This window comes from Tachypleus tridentatus, chromosome 6, assembly GCF_004210375.1.
Source record: "Tachypleus tridentatus isolate NWPU-2018 chromosome 6, ASM421037v1, whole genome shotgun sequence".
In the NCBI taxonomy this organism is placed as follows: Eukaryota; Metazoa; Arthropoda; class Merostomata; order Xiphosura; family Limulidae; genus Tachypleus; species Tachypleus tridentatus.
This window is the reverse complement of record NC_134830.1, coordinates 52,125,394-52,147,354: the sequence shown is the minus strand read 5'-3', so window position 1 is coordinate 52,147,354 and position 21,961 is coordinate 52,125,394. Positions and strand designations below refer to the sequence as shown.

The following is a 21,961-nucleotide window of genomic DNA, read 5'->3' as shown; positions in this document are numbered from 1 at the left end:
ACTTATTTCATTTCACATTCTCTTGGTGCCAAATTTCTTCAGGCTTTCCAACCTATAACAAACAGCAGCCAAGTACAAAAGTTGTAGCTGGAACAGATAATTGTTTGGTTTACTTAACTCCTGTTCTATGTTATAAGTAAAATACATTTAAAAAACTTCTTTGTAAAGAGTAATAATGTACATATAAATATAGTGTATTATGACAGAAATGAGACTATATATTACAAAATACTAGTCCACTAAAACTCAGCTAAGACTGGTCACTTTGTAAAGGTCAGGTTTATGTTATTAGATATGATAACATATATGTATTTGCACCACACATACCTTGCAACTTCTCTATCATTAGCTAGGCATGACTGGAAGGTGCATATAATTTTTATTTCTTTACTAATTTTTTTTATGAGATTGGTCAAATCTACCAAACACAAAGAGAATGTTTGTTTTGTTACTGAAAATAACAGATAAAATATAAAAGTTGTTTTGCTTAAAAAGCATTTGTTAATTATTTGGAGATTATAAAGAATTCACACATGAAATTTGAAAATTTTCAGATACATAAAAGCATTGTTAATCTTAAACTTACTTTGCAGGTTGGATGGTCAACATTCTGAAAGGAAAAAAAAAAAAAGAGAAAATCTTTAAGTAAAGAATCTTAATACTTAATTTAGAAACCTTATTTGTGTATAAAAACCTTGTAATGTTTACAAAAAACTATTTACTTCATGGCAGGCCATACCCCAGCCCTCTCCTGTGCAAGGGATAATGATGTGGCTGAGTGCTTAGCTCTCATCTTAGCTGTGATGCCACTAAGTGCCACTCCTACGTCTTTCCATTCCATTCGCTTGGATAGCTTCTCACCGAGGTGCCGTAAGTAGATCTTCTTCCGTTGTCTTGTTTTGGTTGTGGAAGGGTATTGTACAGAATGTGCAAATTCCCTTCATAAACTAATCTATTGTAAACTTTAATGGGATTGTGTTGATTATAATACTAAGCCACAAAATGTAACATTTCGATTAAAAACATTCAAGACTGTTAAAACTGCTACAGAATTTGAAATTATTGTTACATAAGGTACTTGTAGCTACTTATCTCTGCTTTAATATATTGAACTATGACAAAAAGTAAAGGCATCATGTCACACCCTTCCACAATTGTAGAAAATCAATAAAAGTGACAGTCTTGATTGGGACAGGTTTTGATGAGTAGCTGCCCTCTTTCTTGCCAGTCTTTCAAAATTGGGACAAATATACCAGAACCCTGGGAGAAAGTATGACCTAGCCATTTAGCTTATGTTAAATTATGAAGCATGAGTTGCTGCTCAGGTGGAAATTTTAAGCTCTTTTACCCAAAAAAAAAAATCTTGTTTTAGATTTTATTTTTCATTACACAATTAGTGTTTATTATGGTGCCCGATAGTGTGTTAGTACATAAAGGGTATATCATCTTTAAGTTCAGTCCTCTTCTGAAATTGGCTTCTGTTACTCAAAAGAATGTTGGCCTTGTTTGTCTTAAGTAAAAAGTATACTTTGAAGAATCACAGGTCAAAATGGACAAAAACTTCCTTGAATAGATAACAGAAATTTGTTAAAAGGCTTTCAAAAGACAAAGTTGAGGCAACAGTGTTTCAAAAGACTTGTGTCTTCAAGTGAGAAAGAAACTTCATCACAGTATTATTCTTTATTGAAACCTTTTCAGTAAAATTTGTTATATGAGCAGTTAATGCCTTTTCATACTTTTGTTTCATCATAAATACACCACCTAAATCATTAATTATATAATACTTCAAGTTTAATTATATTTATACTTATGCCTTTTGTGTTTCTGGCTCTCAGTGGTGTTTAATTTCAAAGGACCATTAACACATTTTGTTTCATCAAGATACTGGAACTTTTATTCATCTTCACGGTATGGTACGTAGGAATATAAAACAATTATCTGCATCTTCCTATGGTGTTCAGGTTCACCGACATTTGCCAGAAAGAAGTCAGGCATCACAAAATATAAGTTCCATATTCTTCATGCAGAGTATTATTGTGAGTGTGGACAGCAGAGAAAAATAAATAAAACACAAATTTACAAATGAACAGAAGCTTTCTCTTCAATCCAGCAGTCAGTCACTAGGTTACTGTAAAACAGAGAGTCAAGCCAATTAAACACCAGACATATTTATAGTGTATTATGTGAATAAAGATATAACAATTATGGAATATTGCACTAGGGTCTCAGCCACATACAAAAAAAATGAAATTTAGTTGAATTAATAGCAACTGCATGTTGTGGAAACACAAATATAGATGACAATTTTTGAAATATTGTCTTCCATACTTGTGTTTCTACAACAGGCAGTTGCCATCCATTCAACTAAATTTCATCTTGAATGCTCTTTCTAAACAATCTATCAAAGAATCATTAAATTAACTTCACCTGAGATTGGTAGTTGTACTGCTTGCTCCTGAGACTATCCATAGCAATTAACTTTTTGATGTGCTTCAGAAAATGGTCTTCCTCCTATGCACACCTCTGATCATTTTAGACAAGATCTGTTTTGCTTCCCTCAAAGGGGCCTGTGGCTGAAGTCCAAATTTCTCCATGGTGGATTCTGAGACAATATCTGGTTAAAGTTCTGCTATCTCAAGTACTGTGTAGTAAGTGTGCACTTACTCAAGAGCTTCAGCTCTCAGATAAGTAGGTAGTCCCTGCTCCACAGTAATAAAATGATGAGTTGCTTCTGGCTGTTTGTTCATCAGTTATTTTCACATTCCACAGTTGCTCTAACAAGATGCCATTTTTTCAAGGTCTACACTTGTTGGTGCCAGCTGTCTCATCTCTAAGTGGAGTCAACTGACTGGTGAATTTCATCCACTAGTATCATTTCAGGTCTTGATTAGCCCTAACCAAAGCCAAAGTTGTGTTACTGTTGCTAGCAGTCACCTACAGACCATTGTACATGGTCTCAGACTTGCCACCAACAATCATCTGTGCTTTTCATGTATTGTTTCTCAGGGCTAATGTCCAGCTATCTATTCTAAGTACACCGGTCGTCAGGTGCAATCAACCTGAATCTGTGGTTGCAGAAAGATTGAAATCATGATTTCTGAGCATTGGTGAAAGTTCAAAATTTGAGATTGCTTCTCTTATATGCAACTCTTATCTTTCTACAGCAAATAATTCTCCCTCCCAGTTGTAAGTACGTTTAATTGCAGAAAATATCATTCCTAAAGAAAGAAGCATTTATTTAAATTTAATAACACAAGAATTTGAATAAGAAGAAAACAAAAACCTGCAATAATAATATGAAGTCATGGCACCAAACTGTTTTTCTGTATACCTTCACTGCGGTATTTTCAGTTAAACCAATTTTTTGGAAGAGTAATTAAGTGGGTCCTCTATACAAAAGGAGGGTTGGTAAGATATATTGGTAAGTAACTGGCCAAGTCTATGTTGTGAAATGTCTGATGTTCCAGACTTACTAAATATTGTGTAGAATGAGTAACATCAGACTTGCAAAGAACAAGTAGTAATACTCTTTGTACTGGCCATTCTCCATCCAAACATGATGGTGTAATAACCTTGCTTCACCTACTAACTTCATGTGCAAAGTACAACTTTACCTTCCAAGGACAGGCCATGTGTTATCCTAAAAGAGGGTGACAGAGGAATGAAAGCAGCTTTCTTAGCCATGTGTTGTGAAAATCACATGTAGCTAGAATAAGCAAGGTCTTTTGAAAAATTCTGTATTAGAACAAGAATGTAAAAAATGCATGATATATTCCTGCATATTACACTTTGTTATTATGTAAATAGCTTTGTTATATGTTATCCTTATATAACTGTTGGTTTATATAATAGTAGTACAGTACAGTGCCACATACCTGTCAATGTGATATAGCAGTCCACCCTTAATTATAGCCATTTTGACTCCGTCCTAAATGTTTCCTTCTATTTTATGTTTGTAAAACATCTGCTGTTATGGCCACTATTGTGGTCACCTGCTCCCAGTCCCAAGCAGCTTTCTTTTAACTCTGTTTTGAGACCACCCAAGCTATTTCTCATCTGTCACATCTTGTGGGTGTTACAAAAACCTGGTGGCCATTGATGTTCACTATTACTATTATGCTAATCCTACCTGATGCTTCACACATCATGCTACACTGATGATCACACATACAAAATCAAATAAACAGCATGTTTACACACTCCATTAAACACTACCATGATTATTGTTGCTCATTCATTGTTGGACTGCATTGAATCTTCATTTTCCAGTGGGAGTTTTGTGTTGTTTCAACACACTCGCTGTAGCTTTTAAATGGATTATCTTTTCCTGCAAAAATAAGAATGTAAAGATGTTATTACAACATTCTGTATCACACAGGAACATAGAAAAATGTATTGTAGGGGTGGGTACTGTGCCTTTGAGATCAACTCTGTTCCCAGATTTAACCCTGTATAGTGATACATGGTAATACAGTCATCCCACTATGTAGCCATTAATTGCTTGGACCCATAGCTGACTGGATAAATAGAGTTGGACTGTAATTTAAGATTAAATCATCAAACTGATATTTTTATACAGTAATAATATCCGTAAATGTTTTTTTTTTAGTTATATTACCTTAGTTAATTAATTTTTTGGCTAATGTCTGAAATTGTTTACATCTGTTGTTCATTTGAATTAGCAATTTTAATTTTTTTTAAACCAAATAAAATACATATTTGAGAAAAATGACCTGAAAATTTCTGTTAGTTTTATTTTGTAAGTAGTTTAAGGAAGACAAATTAGAAATGTTCTTTGAATGGATGCGATATTTCCTTTTAAAAAAAAAAACAAGACAAAAGCACAAGGTATTGAACTGGAAAGAATAATGGTATTTTTTCTTATTCTTTTATCCCGTGCACAGAGGTCAAGGTCAAAGTGTGCATTCTGTGATTTTTTAAGTGCAATTCAACATGGAATGTATTTGTTGTCAGAACTAACAACTGCTCATCTAACCTTACATTTCTGGTTTAGCTACAGTTCATGGTATAGGAAAATAAATTCCAGGTACAATATTTATACTGAAAAAAAAACTGTAGAGGTGCAAGTTGTATGATGGGTAAAAGTTATTTATTTTCCATATGAGCTTATTTCACTTCAGTTTGTCAAGGTTTGAACCAAACTGTTATCACCAGTTCACTGACAAGTCTGGAATGCAAATATATTTGAAGTATAACAGAATTGTATGTTTTGGTAAAGCTTACCACAGTGTATCTAGATTTTTGTAGTTCATTTTCCTCTAGTTTGATCCCTTAAGCAGACAGTTTGTGTATTCGGTTATTAGGCTCATTTTGTGTTTGTTTCTTACTGAAGAAGAGTACAATCATGTGTCTGACTAATTTTGAAATCTTTAACTTTTAAAATGTGATTTTGATGTTTCAAAGATCACAAATTATGAAAGAGTGCCACTGAACCTTTACCCAACTTGTATGTCTTTGAAAACTTTTTTTGTTTTCAACACTTTAATTTTATGTTATGAAAGGTGACTTTATTGTGTATGTTACTTCATTGTCAAATTTTATTTTCAATTCAAGTACGAATGAATAAATTTGAATGCCTCATAACTGGTTAATGAAGCTGAGTGATGTGTGTGTGAAAAGTTTAGCTATCTGCCAGTTTTGTTTTACAGAAGTTATTAGTAAATTTGTCATATTAAGTACACATGGATGATTTGTCTTCCAGGAGTAAGTCACTGTTTCGACCGGCCTTTCGATGGACGTCCAGAAAGCCCTTCAAGCAGTCTAGAAAATAAAGAGTACTGTGGTTCTTATCAGAGCTCTGATTCAGAGTATTACTGACACTGTTCCAGCCAAAATCTTCATCAGAGATTTGTAGATGATTTATTGGAGTCTGAACTATCACATCTTTCTTTCATGGTTTCAGGGTCATATAGACAGAATGTGAGAAACAGTAGGCATCAGGGCATTTGTTTAAAACAAAAAAAAACGTACATTAAATGTTTCATTTATATTCCTTGTCTAGTGCAAATAATGATATAGTTGTAATTATGTGTGCATATATTACTAAGAACAGTTTGTGTACACACACATGCACGTACATATATATCTGGTAATGATAACTGATCATAGATGTTATTGTGGACCAAATATAGTGTCACATGAAACCATAGTTGTTTTTCCCCAGTCATCCTAACATTTCTACCAGCTTGTGGTTGTATATGTATTTATTTTTTATCTAATAACGTAAAAGAAATTCCGTAAATAAATCAAATCTCATGTTGGTTTTTAGTTTCAAAGTTGTTGTTTTTTTAATCTGAAAAGAATGATTTTGAATAAGTGACTTGTTTGCAAGGCTGTTTAGAGTATGTAATAAAAATGGATGATTAATTACTATGGCAGTTTATAAGGCTTGTATTTTTGGAAATTGTGTGGAAGACTGGGACATTAAGACTGTTAAAGACTTGGTTTCATTTGTCACATGATCGTGTTTATTTGGTGCTCAATTATTTAAGGTCATATACAACTGTGTGATGTTAATATGTTAAGATATGATAAAGAATCTTTTCATTTTATTGTATTATTAATGTGTCCATGCTTTTAATATCATAGTTACTGTATAGGTATTGTACCTTTATTGAGGTTGGTCAGGTTTTGCCAGTCTGTGATGCTATTTCTTATGGGCTAGAGCCTAGAGTTCCATACAAAGCCCAGGGACATGAAGAGTGAATTAAGTTAAATTAGCTGTTATTTCTCAGGTTTTCAAGTAATAGCTTTGGGGGAAAAAAATTCTTGTAGTGCCTTGTAGCTTTAAGGAACCAGCTCTTCCTGCTAGGTGGTGTTAATTCAGGATAACTTAAGAGCACAAAAGGTTGTGTCATTTCGATAGATGAATATATATTCCTTTTGTTTGGCAACTTTCCTGGTGATATGTTTGATTATAGTGTGAAGTAAAATATGATTGAATGATGTACAGAATCATGAATAATTTAATAATGTAATTTGTAGCTTCATTTTGTGAATCTAATGCTGTTTACCACAAAGCTGAAGTATTGTGGTTTAGATTAATTATTCTTACATTTACAGAGAGACATCATTTGAATAATATCTTTTGGTATTAGCATTCTAATAACTACAGAGTAAGCATAATCTTGTGGTGTATTACCTATGACTTCATGAGAAGTAACTGTGAGATATGTGTATATATTTGGAACTATGTCATAAAAGACAAAACCCACAAAAAGAATATTTCGTGGTTACGCTATCCTAGTGTGATGACAAATTCAATGTTTCCTCTTCTTTAATTTAGTGTTTTTCATTATTATTATTATGTAAATAGATATTTCTATCTTTAAAATGTTAATTTGAATCAAAAATTAAAATTAAAATGCATTCTGCTGTTCCTAATTTCAAACCTGTTATTGCAAGGAGTTTAATGGCTCTTACTGGGGTATTCTTTTTAATAACTGGTTTATATTAAGTTAATGATTTTGCTTTCATTTTATAATTTATATATCATTATATAGTCCTTTTGAAACTAATGTTTTTGTTTTTTTTACAGTAGCTTTATCTTGGATAAATTTATTAAAATACATTTAACAGTTAAATAATTGTGGCAAGAAATATTTAAGACTGTATTTTTGTTAAAGAAAATTTATTAATTTTCAATCAAACATCTGAATTTCTTTACCTGTGCTTTTGGTCATTCTTTCCTGTCTGCATATTTCCATACCAGAGTTTCTACAACTGCCTTATCAGACTAATGTTTTTATGTCAGTTTACCATGAAGAATTATAAAAATTGTAATTTTCATGGTGGAATGTTATTACACTTAAACTATTAAAGCTTTGTGTGGCATATTACATTATATCAATTTATTCTGCACTTAGAGACCTTTGAATTGTTTAGTGTATTTTTATTTAGTGTATGCTTATGTCATGTCAGATGTAATATTAACTCATGTAGTACTTAAAAATATTAAGTTCAAAGTTCATGCGATACATATGTCTCATTTTTGTGTAAGCATTCAGTTTTATGGAATGTATTTTAAAAAGTAAGTCTTCATTGAATTATAATTCATGCACTGAGTGCACATGAAAATGTATATGGCAGTAAAATATTGAGCTTTGAACAACAGAACCATGTTAGTACTTCATTACTTAAGAGATTATATTTATATAGTAACCGGGAAATAATTCTCAAAATTTATTTCTGCTGCTCCATCCTGTTTCGTCTTGTTGATTTTCTCAGGTTATGTTTTCATGTTCTTGTGTGATGTATGTAATGTATAAATTATTAGTTGTTAGGTAAGAAAATTGAGTTTTCATGCTTTCTTCTCATAATTGGACAACTTTTGCACAAACTTATGCTTCATTTTGTTGTACTAGTTACTAGTTGCATTATTTGGTTGTATGTACTTTTAATATATTTCACTTTTTTAATAAGATTTTAAATGAATATGCAGGGGCAAACTCACTTTGCTGATAAAAAACAAAAATCTACAAATTCCTCCTTTATAATCAATATATTTTTATAAATGTTTTTCTTTAGGTATTTCTGTGGTTTGTACTCTTTATTTATTATTGCTTATTTAGATTAATATGTAATCAGTTGCAGGTTGACAGTACCCTATAAATCATTCTATAGACTATCAGAGTAAACTGTAATTCTCTTAGTTAATTAGCCTGATTATTTTTTTTTATCTGTAATAAATCTCTATTTTATTAACAAATAACCATATTGGTTTATTTAGTTTAGTTAACTGACATTGTTAAGTGCACAGTTAAGCCTTTCTTTCATAGAATAGGTATTTTAAAGTCAAGAAATCTCCAATGGGGTAAAAGAAAAACAGTCACATGGTCTAAGAAAGTTGAATATTCTGTCGGTCTTTGCATGGGCTACTGCCTTTTTTAAACCTCTTAAGTTTTGGTACATCTTGAAACTTTATAAAAATGTATGTGTACATATATCTTCACAAATATTAAAATAAACTAATTGTATATTTGAGGCTACTTGATGTTAAGTGTAGGCTGTATATGAGCATAGTCTTAAGTAATACAAAAGAAAATATATTTAAAAGGCCAAATCATTCCAGAAAATTATGTAGTGTGTCACATTATTTAATGCTAATCACCCATTGGCACAAGATCTATTGGAATGTGGCTCCTAGTCGATAACATATTTTAAAAGTGTTGAAATTGGTGTTATTGTGTATAAAGAATTGAAAATTATTCTTTTAATGATGCCCATCAATTTTTACTAAAACTGGCCATGAAGAAATAAAAGGAAATAGTATTTGTTAATTCTACACTTTCATGATACCTGCATGTTCTTGTAGGCCCTACCTCCCTGCAGCTTACCTGGTCATATGACAGTTTTATCATTTTAGATATGTTTTTAAGGGGCTTTCTTTTTGTTGTTTTAGGTTTTTCATAGTAAATGTATTTATATTATGAAATAAGGGTCAAGGTTCTTTAAATCTACAGAGACCATTTGTTTTAATATTGTGTACATCTGTAATATAACTTCCAATGGAGCTATTAAACAATAACCTCTCTTATTGGGCAGGTTGCAATCAAAACAGTGATTCTTGAGATATGAATCTCATTATAAATAATCAAATTAATATTTAGTTTGAGTTTCTCATTATCCTTTCCTTGCACCTTTTTTGTAGAACAAAGGAATTAGGTTTAAGGTTATAAACAAAAATTGAGTATATTAATTTTATATATTATAAATTTCTTGTACTACTGCTTTTTCTAGGTGAGCCACTGGATAACTCTTTCTAATATGAGAATTATAAGTGTGTGTGTTTTTATTTTCACTTGTATTTGTAATTGAATTTAACCTTTTTTCTGTGCTTCTTGAAGAAACAACACTTGTGGATTTAAGATGAAAAGTGCCTACACGTTTACTGTAGCATGACATAGTTTTATGTAAAGGATTCGGTCTGAGCTTGTCAGTTAGTCTGTGATACAATCAGTGTCACACAAATAATTAAGCTTGGCAGCTGAAGTGAGATGTTCTAGTTTATAACAGCAGTATGTTGGGCTAAAGAGTGGTAAAGCTTTTAGTAAATATGGACTGGTATAAATGTAATACTGTCTGCCTAAATGCTCATTGTTCATTGAAAGGTAATCATTTTGTTTCTTTGTATTGTAATGTTGTTTGTGGCCTTCACGTCTTACTGCTGTTCCTCTACCAAACTACCATGAGGTAGAAAAAAGTAAACAAAGGGAGTTTTGTTTTTACACGCTATTTGTGTCTTGCGTGCTTTTGATATATGGATATGTGTTTGTCTTTAAAACACTTAGACTTTCCTTTCACTCATTCACACCCGCACATACATGTCTGGCCTTCCTAACCTGGTGCTCTTCATACTCTGAAGACTGTTTTATCCTGCCATATCGTGTGTTTTAGAGTACAGTATTATTACTTACTCAAGAAATTTGGTCATTAGCATTCAGTGCTTGGAACTTCTACCATATCATGTATAATCAGCAATACTTTTTTCACTCCTGTTTTAAGACTAAACAGTCTGAAGTTAATGAAAGTTTCATTTTGTGTCTTGCCACATTGTATTCCGTAATAATAATAAGTTGATACTGTACCAGCCATTTTTAATTTGTATTTACCTTGAACAGCAAATATTAAATTTTGTGAGAAGTGAATAATAATTTTGTGTATTATAATTTGAGGTTTAAGCATTAATAAGTGACCATTGGTCAGTGTACATATCTGTTTTTCTGTACTTCTACTATCAACTGCTTCACTGGTAATAAATGACTATGATAACCAATGCTCATCTTGTATTTATAAATGTAGTGGATGATAAGTAAATGTTAATCCGTATTAGTGAGATTATGCGTATGGATTATATATTTATTATGGCAAGTTTTCTTGTTTTAACAAAATTAACCAACTATAGGTTTATAGATTAAGTTGATGTTTCCAGTATTAAACTTTACTGATAGATATAACCTTGCTTTTTTTAATTTATACTATGAAATGCCTATTACAGAACTAGCAGGGAACTGTGTGCTTTAGTCTTCACTGTGCCATAATTCTTTAATGTACTAATTAATTTCCAAAGATGAACAAATTTGAGAGGTATTCCACTCTTAATATAACCAGTGAGAGATTTTAGTGTGAATTATCGTGTGTTTTGTAAAATAAAATGGGTTTATAAAGTGTGGCATGTCATTCTTAAAATATTTCAAGCCTCAACTGATTTATTTATAATCAGTTGCTGCTTTTTAATTTAGTACAGTTTGATTTGTGATTAATAAAAATTTGTACATTTAAGAAAGCAAAAACTGAGTATTTATATTAGAGATTCATTTTTTGAAAATAGCCAGGAGACCATGGCTTGTCATGTTATCATTCATTTACAAAGGGATGAATAGTTTGACACTCCATTTTCAAAATGAATAAGGCGTTTCCCTGTCACTCTCGGAAACTGGACTATTTTATTATTTGTTACTCTCAGGAATTATTGAATTTTTGTATTATCCATCACTCTTAAATGTTGAGTTGTTTCACCATCCTACTCCCTCAGAAGCTGATTTGTTTTGTTTTGTTTTTTACTTGGTTAAAACATTGCAATAACATCACTACATGGGCTTAATTTACTCTCTTGTTTTGATATCTAACTGTAAGTTCACCATGCAGACTTTGTTTTTCTGGCTTTAACTTTGTATGATTTGGTCAATCCATAGTTTTAATGGCCAGACCAAACAGAGTATATTAACCTAGCTGTAGTGTCACTGGACAGGATGTCATTGTAGCTGTATTGTCACTGGACAGAATATGTTATCACAGCTGTATTGAAACTGGACAGAATATTTTATCACAGCTGTATTATCACTGGACAGAATATGTTATCACAGCTGTATTGTCACTGGACAGAATATGTTATCACAGCTGTATTGTCACTGGACAGAATATGTTATCACAGCTGTATTGTCACTGGACAGAATATGTTATCACAGCTGTATTGTCACTGGACAGAATATTTGTTATAGCTGTATTGTCACTGGACAGAATATGTTGTTATAGCTGTAGCGTCTTGGGACAGGGTGTGTCATCGTAGCTGTAGCGTCACGGGACAGGGTGTGTCATCGTAGCTGTAGTTTCACGGGACAGGATGGTAGTTTTGCTCCATGTTCTCAGGACAGATACATTTTCCAAACTGCAAAAATTCACAAATTAACTCGTATTCTTCTGTATTTTCATAACTTCACACAGGAAATTAGGAATGGTTATATAAAAAGCAAGAAAACAGTTATCAAAACAATTCAAGGTGGTTATTAATTGGTTATTAAAGTCATATTATTTGTAAACAGAGCAAAGAAAATGTTTGGTAAAAAAAATGAGAGAGATGACTAACCAGTAATACAACAAAAGATTAGGTAATAACTGGAACAGAGTAAGGAAACCAACTGAGAATTTTTTAGGAACAGACATAGTTAGTAGCTAAGACAGAGGAAGATGGTGAAAGTTAGGGTGGAATGTTTGATATTTGGTATAAGAGGAGGCAAGGGATAAAAGATGGATGTGATATATAATAAATGATCTATAAGACAATTCTTTTTCATGAATAGTTGAAACTTTTCCGAGAGTAATCTGTCCAATCACTTGTGCATGCTGTTGATACCTGATGTTTTGTAAATGTCAGAAACCATATTTTTAACTAGTGTTTAAATCTTGGTCAAAATTTTCTCAAGTTTATTTTTATGGTGGCATAGTGATAATTTATTTTTAAGGTATTCTACATCAGGAAGTTGTTGACTGAGATGTATATCTTGTAGTATTTTAAAAACATTACAAATATTTTAAAGAAAAATGAAACAAAGATGTGTGAGCCTCCATTTTTTATTCAAGTCTATCTTAAATCTTCATTATAGTACAATTAGAAGTAATACTCAGTGTTTTGAAATATCTTCAGTAATAAATAACAGATAAAATGTATCTGGTTCTAGTTTACATATTCTAATTCATTGACTGAAAATTTAATTCACTTACGTGTAGTTAAGCTCAATTCAATTAAACTAAAGCTAGGCCTAAGTTCAAAATTTCAGTCGATCGTTCAGTATTTTAAATAATGCTGTCCTCTGATTATTTTTTAAAATGGTAAATTGGAAGCATGCAGTGTTATCAGGAGGTTGATTTATTTTTTATGTCTTACAAGTTTCCTGAAAATGCTACTTAAAAAGTCATATCGAATATGGCTGTCATATAGGAAACTAGATTGGGGAATATTTGTAGATGCATTTGCCTTGGCAGGAATGCTGAGGTCATAGTAAAGCAGGATTGGCCAATGCTCTCATTGACTGTGATTGTAATCTTGTAGGTCAGAATACCTAGTACTGTAACTTGTTATTCATAGCAGAAATGCCGAGAGTGAAATTACTTTAGTTATTTGTTTAAAACACGTACATTTTTCTGCCAAGACAAGTAGCTTAAACAAGTGTCAGAATAACCAGAATTGTAGAAATGTTTTGGTTGACTTAGTCTTAAACACTTTGACCAGTAGAACCATGGGTATGGAGTTTCTTACATCAATTAAAGTAGAAAACTTGAAGTCAGAATGATCCAGATTTTCTTACAAAGTCATGTATAAACTCTATGAAATGTTCAGTTTTTGCTTTAATTTTTAAAGTTCTTCCTGGGTACCTGATGTATCTAGTTGTTGAGTGATGTTTTAAACAAAGCACATAACATTGTTAAACTGTTTATTTAAACCATGATGCTCAGATATCTTCTATGAAACCAAGAAAAATGATTTTATTGTATGAAGTGTTCTTGTAAGTGCGTGATTGCCAAATAGAAAGTTTTTATGGTCTGTAAAAAGAGTGCCTTGGTGATGAACATTAAGAAAACATTCAAGACTGTAAACAAATTCCACTTAATTGTATGTGTTACCTCATTGTTTCAGCATTAAACGGGTTAAGCTAAAATGACTAAGTTATCCTTTATATTTTCCGTGATAGTTCAACATTTTTGACTGGATAAGTAACACCTATTTCTGTTTAGAGATCCTGTAATGGATATATATCAGTTAGACCCTGTGATTACTGTGGAATAAGCATATTCATTTATAACTAAGTTTTATCCACCTGGAACTTAATTTTGTTGGCTTCGTTGGTACAATGGCTGATGGGTTTTATGAGGTGTAGGGCCAACTTGTAAAATTATATTACATCTACATATTGAGAATGTGTTTTGCCTATTTAAAATAAATGGTGGTGACTACGTTAAACTGTCACTAACTTTAGTTACGATTGAACGTGGTAGTAGATATATATATTTGTGAAAATACATTCCTGTAACTGACATTAGCCACGTGTGAAATGTTCATATTCAGTTTGACGAGGTGTTTTATGTTGTAATTTCTGAAATGCTTCTTCAGTGGTGGAATTTTGAATGTCCTACTTTTGTTCCAAGGAATTCATCTGCTTAAAAAAAAGAAAAGACTCCTTGAAGTATTAATGTCAAGACAACCATTTGATTTGAAGTTTCCAGAAAGTATATCCTACCTTAATGTTCAATTTAATGATGTTTATTTTGTTCCTACCTGATACTTCCAAAGTACAGGTTTACCAAAGATACCTTATTAAATTCAGTGTTCAAATCCACAGGTGAGGTTTTACAATGGTTTTTAAAATGTAAAGTTAGTCCAGGCTGTGATCTTTAAGCTTACATCAATCAGACATTTACACACTGAACTTACATTCACATAGGTTGGAAACATTATTATAGTTTTGATGCATGTCAGACTAATATATGCCAGGAAGAGTAAAAGTTGTTGTCTTGCACCATTAGGTGGATATATATGATTTACTTGAAGGTTTTTATCTTTCCTTAAAACTGTTGAATATTACTTTATCAAACAAAAAAAGAAACAGTTTCTGTTGTGAATTTTACAAGTTGAATTAATATCAGGGTTATATTTTAGAGAAATTTCAGTTGGGCTAAGTTAATTTGGCTTGTGACTTAAAATGTAGGTGTTGCTATTATTTGTGGTATGGTTTGCTGTTAAGTTACAGTTAATAAATTGTTACTTGTAATAAACATTGTGCAAACTGTCGTCCTAATAATTATGTAAAAAAGTAGTGTTTTTTAGTAACTTCCCAGTTCTTTTGAAGTTATTACTGGAGTGTTAATATTTAGCAGGTAAAACATTATTTCACAGATTGTGTACCTACTGCAGTGCATTTATAGTCCACCTGTTTGAGTGTTATAATGAAAATTTATTTTTAACTTATTCAGCTTGAGTTTAATAGTGTAAATTCCACATGTATATTTTATTATGTTATTGATTATGCGTGTGCTTTTCTAGTGAATGTGTGTGAAGCAGCGATATAACTTCTGAGAGAGGTGGTTTTTACTTCGGCTACTAGGTCGAAAGTCATTTAAAATTTGAAATTTTTTTAAATAAAAAATTTGGCCAAAGTTTCTTTTTGTTCAACTTTTCTGACCATTTTAATTGTTTTAAATTTATAAATTTACCCAATAAATTTATATCGGTGAGAAAATTTTACAAAAATCAGTTCAAGTTATGTTTTAAGAAATTCATTTATCAAAAAATAGATATGGTGGATATTATTATGTATTTAAATCACCTGGTGATGGGTTTTTAGCTATCATGTACAGTTTATTTAATATTCAGATTTTACTTTATAGATTGGTTATTTAAACATGTTTTATGTTCCTAATCAACAAAGTTTTATGTTGGAATACTTGTGCTTCAAAGAAGCAGTCAAAGTGTAACAAGTTCAGATTTCACTTGTCTGTTATATAATGTGTACAAGTGCTGTGACTCATGAAATACAGATATATGGATACTGTAACCTGAGATGTGATTGGATATCACTATTGTGTAAAGTGTGATTGGTAATTGCACATGTCATGTTGTTGTTCTATCCTGTTGTCTATTTTTAGTTATTAAATAGGCTCTATTTTATATTGACAACTACTTACTGGCTGGTAACTAATTTTAATACAACATTTGACTGCTAACCTGCTGTTGGCTTCTGGGAACTTGTGAGGAGTACTGCTTCTGTGGTTGTAGTTGGAGTTGAAGCTGAGATGTAGAGGGTTTCTTTTATCTCTTTTTTTCAGTAACCTAACTAAACACACTCAACTGATGTAGTGTTGAATTCAGCAAAACCCAGATCACCCTTCTTGAAAAATTCAAATGACTTAGTTGATCCACATACTAATTGGAAGACCCCAGACAAGGTTAAGTTTAACATTCCAACCACCATCACAGAAGTAGTATTTCTCTGAAGACAGTAGACAGTAAGTTGTCAGATAAAAAAATTGAGTAATTAGTAATTGGATGTAAGTTATCGTACAGGGTACTAACATGAGAGAGAGAACTATGGGGGACTATTTAAGAATCTAATTGACATGTATATAAAATTTAGCATGTTATTACAAACATAAATCATGAATTTAATAACTGTGATGTACCTCAGCCTAATCTAACGAAAGTCTTTAAGACAGTGTTTGTCTGGGTCGACACTTGTACTTACATAAATTTCCTTTTGGATTTATACTTATCCTTTATTCAACAACAGCATTTTTCTTATAAAGTTGTATGTTGATATAATTCATGATGACAAGAAACCCACTTCAAGTAAAAATGTATTCCTAAGATGACTGATATGAGTTAGCATTTTGTTAACCTAAAGATGACCTAAAAAGGCCGAAACGTTGTTCTGTACGCTATTTTAATTAAAGTTTTAATACCCATACCAGTCGTATGAGAATACATAATTTGATATAGTTCATTCAACAGTATGTAACTTGATAGCTTACATGTTTGTAAAGTAATTTCCTTCAGAAAAAAAAAATTAATAAGGACTTGTGTTGTTTGCCACTGATTTTTTATCTTAAGTTGCATCAGATCAGTAGTTTGCTGTATATCTGTTTACAGAAATGAACATTGGAGATTGAAGTATATGCTAAATTAGTATTACTTTTTTACAGAGCTTAAGATACTGTGTTTACTATAGGAAGAATTTGGGTGTTGAAGGAAATCTAAATTCATCATCCACAAATACCTTTGTTATCCTGGTGAGTTTAAAAGGCAACTTTGTCTCCCCCACTTTCTCTTACAAAATATTTCTCTGTAGAATACTTGTAACCATCAAGAACAGAGATGTTTAAATAGAACGGTTCCTGAAAGACGTGCGAGTGGCCTTAAAGCAGGTCATCTTTGCACCTGACACACATTTGAAGTTGTACAAGAGTGAATACTTTCAGGCTGTCTTCATTTAGTCAGTTTCTGTATGTTTCAAAGTTTTTGGTGTTATGTAGATAATGACTCTCTTCTCTTACTCCAAATTCTTAATCTCATCATATGCAATAAGTTTCTTTTCAAGTAGTGCAGATGAGAACTTTTCACCCTAGTTTTCAGTTCGTTACTCTCCTTTTGTTTTGGTGTTTCATTGTGAGCTTGATGTACAAAACTTTTTTTCTCTACATGTTTGTTCATCTACATGCTGCCAGTAAATATTTTCAAGTTACCTTCTAGGTTGTTAAATGCAAATGATGTGCATGCAACAGTGCACTGACCACAGGTGAATGTTTATATACATGTGCAGAAGGAAAATCCTTATTTAACTAACTGAAATGGTTTCTAAACCTAATGCAGTTTTTCATTCAGTTAGCTCTGTGGTAAAACTTTAGATTTCAGAGTTTATGAACCAGGGCATTTCAAATCTGCATGATACCATAAATATGATCTAACCAGCATTTTGAGCTATGAGGGCAGTATAAGAGGTGGTATCCAATACTTTAATATAAGAGTCAGAGTGTTTGTGATTGAGTGCTTAGCTTCTGGTCAGTAGTTCAAAATTATAGATGGCAGCTGATAGGCTTAGATAACATTGGTATGAATAACAAAATACATTTTGCATCATTGGTTTCACTAATGTTACTTTCTTGGGCAGAGTAGAATCCAGAGAATCATTTTTTGATCTGATGCCAGATTAGTACTTTTCCAGTTCTTGTAGTTTTTTTAATGGAGAGTTCTCATCACTGGATGTGGAATTTAGATAATCAGTTTATTGTAAGATTTGGTAATGCTGCTTGGTTGTACTTATGACTGATTGTAACTATTTTTGTAGGAATCATAGAAACCTAAAAGTAAGAATATTGCAACCAATATTGTTGTACTTGCCTGTAGTTTGTGTTTTTCTCTCCCTGTAATAATTACGTATTAGAATCCAGCTTACCTGCCATCCTTAAAAGTACACTTGAAGTTATATTTGGCTAATTTTTTCTCAGTTTCATCTATGTTCACCATTTCTTGTCTTTCAGAATAACTTTTGCCAAAGACTGTGGCCTTCTTAGAGGCCTAGACTTAAAGTCTGATTAACCTAAAGCTAAGTAATTGGTCACTTGTTTGTGAGCTTTAAAATTGATTTGATGTTTTTTTTAAAACTGTTTTTAATCAACACTGCTAACAGACCATACATAACCCCATGAGGGTCATGTTTACTTTAAAAGGAGATAACATTATTGGGCAACAGAAGCATTGTATGGTTGTTGTGATTTGTTTTTATTTGGTTTTTGATTTAGTCCAAATTTGGTAACATACAAATGTTCACATCATTTTCACTGAAGCAAATAATGTTTTTTCAAGTGTCTTTAGATATATCTACTTTGGCATTTCACCAGTGCCAAATTTAAGTGCTGTTTCCTTTAGTTCTCCAAAAGAATTTATATCGCTGTCTTAACAGTATATATACATAATGAATATATATATTTATAAGTTTTTGTATTTCTTGCTCGACTGCTGCAGACTTGTGAAATAGAAATGTTTTCTATGTGTGTAAATGTTTGAATAAGAAAACATACTTGTACTTTTGATGTGATTACCCATTTATGATTTTGTGCAATTTTAATGAATTTGTGGTCTTACCAGATGCTTGAAAATAGATATTTTAGCTTTTTGCTTGTAGCTCTTAGTAAGCTGGGTTTAATGAGGTGTAAAAATAAATTTATTGGCCAGATGTTATTGTTGGAGTTTGATGAACTTATTGTGTTTGTTTCTCTGTTGTTTTTTTAATACGGTGTTAGGCACTTTCTAACCATTACAACAATAGTAATATTGCAGACATTATTTAATAACAAATTAGCAGTATTTAATAGGAAATTTTAATATACTGATCACAGAGCAAGTTTCACTTCCAACAAGACTGATGCACTGTTCTGACATAGTAAATCATTATCAGCATATTCTTACAAAATAAAAATATTTTTATAACTAGACCACATTTTGTTTACTAGGGGTTACTGTGCAAGCACCATGGAGCCAAAAATAAAATGGTCATATGTTTTTCCATTTGTGGTTTTAATTTATTTTTTATCCCTGTTGGGTAGGTTTTACTGTAATAGTTTAACATTTACAGTGACATTTTACTTGCAAGCTATTATATTTTCTGTTGTAGTGAAGAAGGGGAAGATTAATAAACCATTTCAAGAATTTATAGTTACACATTCATATAAATCATACACTTTGACATAATGCAGAAGCCATAATAGTATATTACAGTATATACATCACAAATGACACACAAAATGAAAGCAAGAGACAGGTCGAAGGTTCCACCATTAGTTTTGCTATTATCAGATTGTCCGTTTTTTAATGTGAAGTATACCTCCATTAAAATAAAACTTCTTCAGGATGCCCAGGACAGTGATGGAAAGTGAAACATTATTTTGAGGCCCTTTGTGTTATTGCAATAACATTGTAGTAACATAATTACAAATACATATTCTAATCAATTTTAAGTGGCATAAGCTATTTTGAAGAAAAAGTCTGTCACTTATTTAAAAAAACAAAGTTTGCAAATGTACGTTATTTTCACATGTTAAAATTTCCCGAGATCTTGCCTATTTATAAATCATTAAGAGCAGTGAAATAACCATTATTTCAATGAATTGTGTTATATTAACCTCAGCGAGTAAATTATATATCTCTCCTGTGCACTTATTTAATATGGATAAACACTAAAAACGACTAGAAGCAACATCTGAACACAGAAAACTTCATTTAAAACAACATAAAACATTATTTGCAATTTATGGTTGTGGATGTGCTATGACAGAGAATTAGATCACTTTTGTCAGACCAGAGTTGGTAAAGAGAGTTTGTTTAATAACTGTCTTTTGCTAAATGTATCAGTTCAAAAATTTGGATGGTGTTGACTTTTGACTTCATGTAGCCATATAAAACCTTTGTTGATAAGAAACAACAAAGCATGAAAGACTAAAATGGGCAACAGAAGTGAAACAGTAGGATGAGTCTTAAGTGTTTGGAATTAGGTGGACTAGAGAATAGTATAACAGCCAGTGTACAATAGGTACAGCAAAGAAAAGGAGTTGATCATTATAGATCTGGGGCTGTATCTCACCGAAGGATGTTGAAGACCTACATAAAATCAAAGTCACCATAATTGTTGACATGTACAGGCAGATTTTGATCTACCATCTTATTTACTTATGAGTAAGTCTCATTGGACAGAATTTCATCTTCCAGTGCGAGATGACACCAAACATACATTCAACCTAGTACTGGTGTGAACATCATCAAAGCTATATTAGGTTACACAGGTGCTGAGAAAGTTATGTGATGATCAAACAACCTGGTTGAATTGTGGAAAGTATTACAGGATATTTGGAGGAATTGATCAACTGCATTGGAATATAAAAGCATGACATCTATCTCTATATAAAGGAAAAGGTTTATATATCAAATATTAGTGTTCTGGCCAATGATTTAATTTGACTATTTTCTGTCATAATACATTGTGCTTATAATTGTACAAGTTTGTGTAATATAATTTGCATTATGTACCCACTTTGTTTTATGTTTCCATATTTACTTTCAATACTGTGTTATTAAATGACAAAAAGGCAACTGGATAACTTAGCAGTAATAATAACAAAGGAGATTGTATCCATTGAATAATACAAGAAATTTTGGAGAAGAAAACTGAAATTGAATAACAAATGAAAAAGGTTCATTAAGTCACCTTTACATACAGGTGCCCTCTACACAAATATTATGCATTGCATATTTTTATTTCACTGATTTTTAGCAGCACAGTGAAGAAGAACTAATTGAAGACGTTTGAAGAATCTGGTTCAAATAAGTGGCTGTCTTTGGAAGAACTGATCATATAACACTTATAGCTAGTTTAATCAGTTACTTTAACAAACAGGCCTTAATGTCTTGAAAAATATTGCATATCTTTTAAAAGAAAATTCATCCAGTTTTGTTTAAAATACAAGTAAACAAGATGTATTTATATTTACTCATACCTAAAGCTATGCTTCTATGAATAAACTAATGAATGAATAAAGAACAGTTACTTTTGTTGGTCATTCGTGTAACAACTTGTGTAGAGTTAGCTACCTTACTTTAATTTAGGTTGGTATATGGCAATAAAGAATTAAGGGGGATGATATATTGCTCTCAGAATTACAACCAATTACTCAAATCATCTTATTGATATAAGTTAAAGAGGTTCTAATATTGCTGTCGGGATTCTACTATTACTAACTTAAGTCAGCATAATTTGCCCGGTAAAAAAAGATACAAAGGTTTGTGTGTTATATTCAAACACCTTTGAAGTTGTCATGCTATTACAGTCCATTTTGCTCCTACCTGAAGATCGTGCAACTTGATAATAGCCCACCATGTTGTGGTTCAAGGCTGTCAAGCTCAAAACCCCTCTCTCTCTCGTTCTCCAAAACCTGTTTAATGGATGAGAATGATAGTTTCCCGATGAGTGATTGTACAGAAATCCACAGATGCTGCATTTGGCAATTTGACCAATATTATTTTGTATGTAGTAGCATGAAACTTAATTCTCCACCTGCTTAAGGTATGTAACTGTTGAACAGTTTTGCCATGGAATCAGCTTGTACCAATTTTCCAGAGATC

General features: G+C 31.8%; 1 protein-coding gene across 3 annotated transcripts in view; it reads left to right on the top strand.

The window, feature by feature from the left end:
• Positions 1–19,027, top strand: part of LOC143252503 (uncharacterized) — an 80,162-nt gene extending 61,135 nt beyond the window's left edge. For all 3 annotated transcript variants that reach the window (XM_076504748.1, XM_076504746.1, XM_076504747.1), the window contains 2 exons: positions 733–870; positions 5,723–19,027. In XM_076504748.1, the coding sequence (XP_076360863.1) occupies positions 733–870; positions 5,723–5,838 (254 nt within the window). In that variant the 3' untranslated portion in view covers positions 5,839–19,027. The remainder of the gene's footprint in view (positions 1–732; positions 871–5,722) is intronic.
• Positions 19,028–21,961: the final 2,934 nt, after the last annotated feature.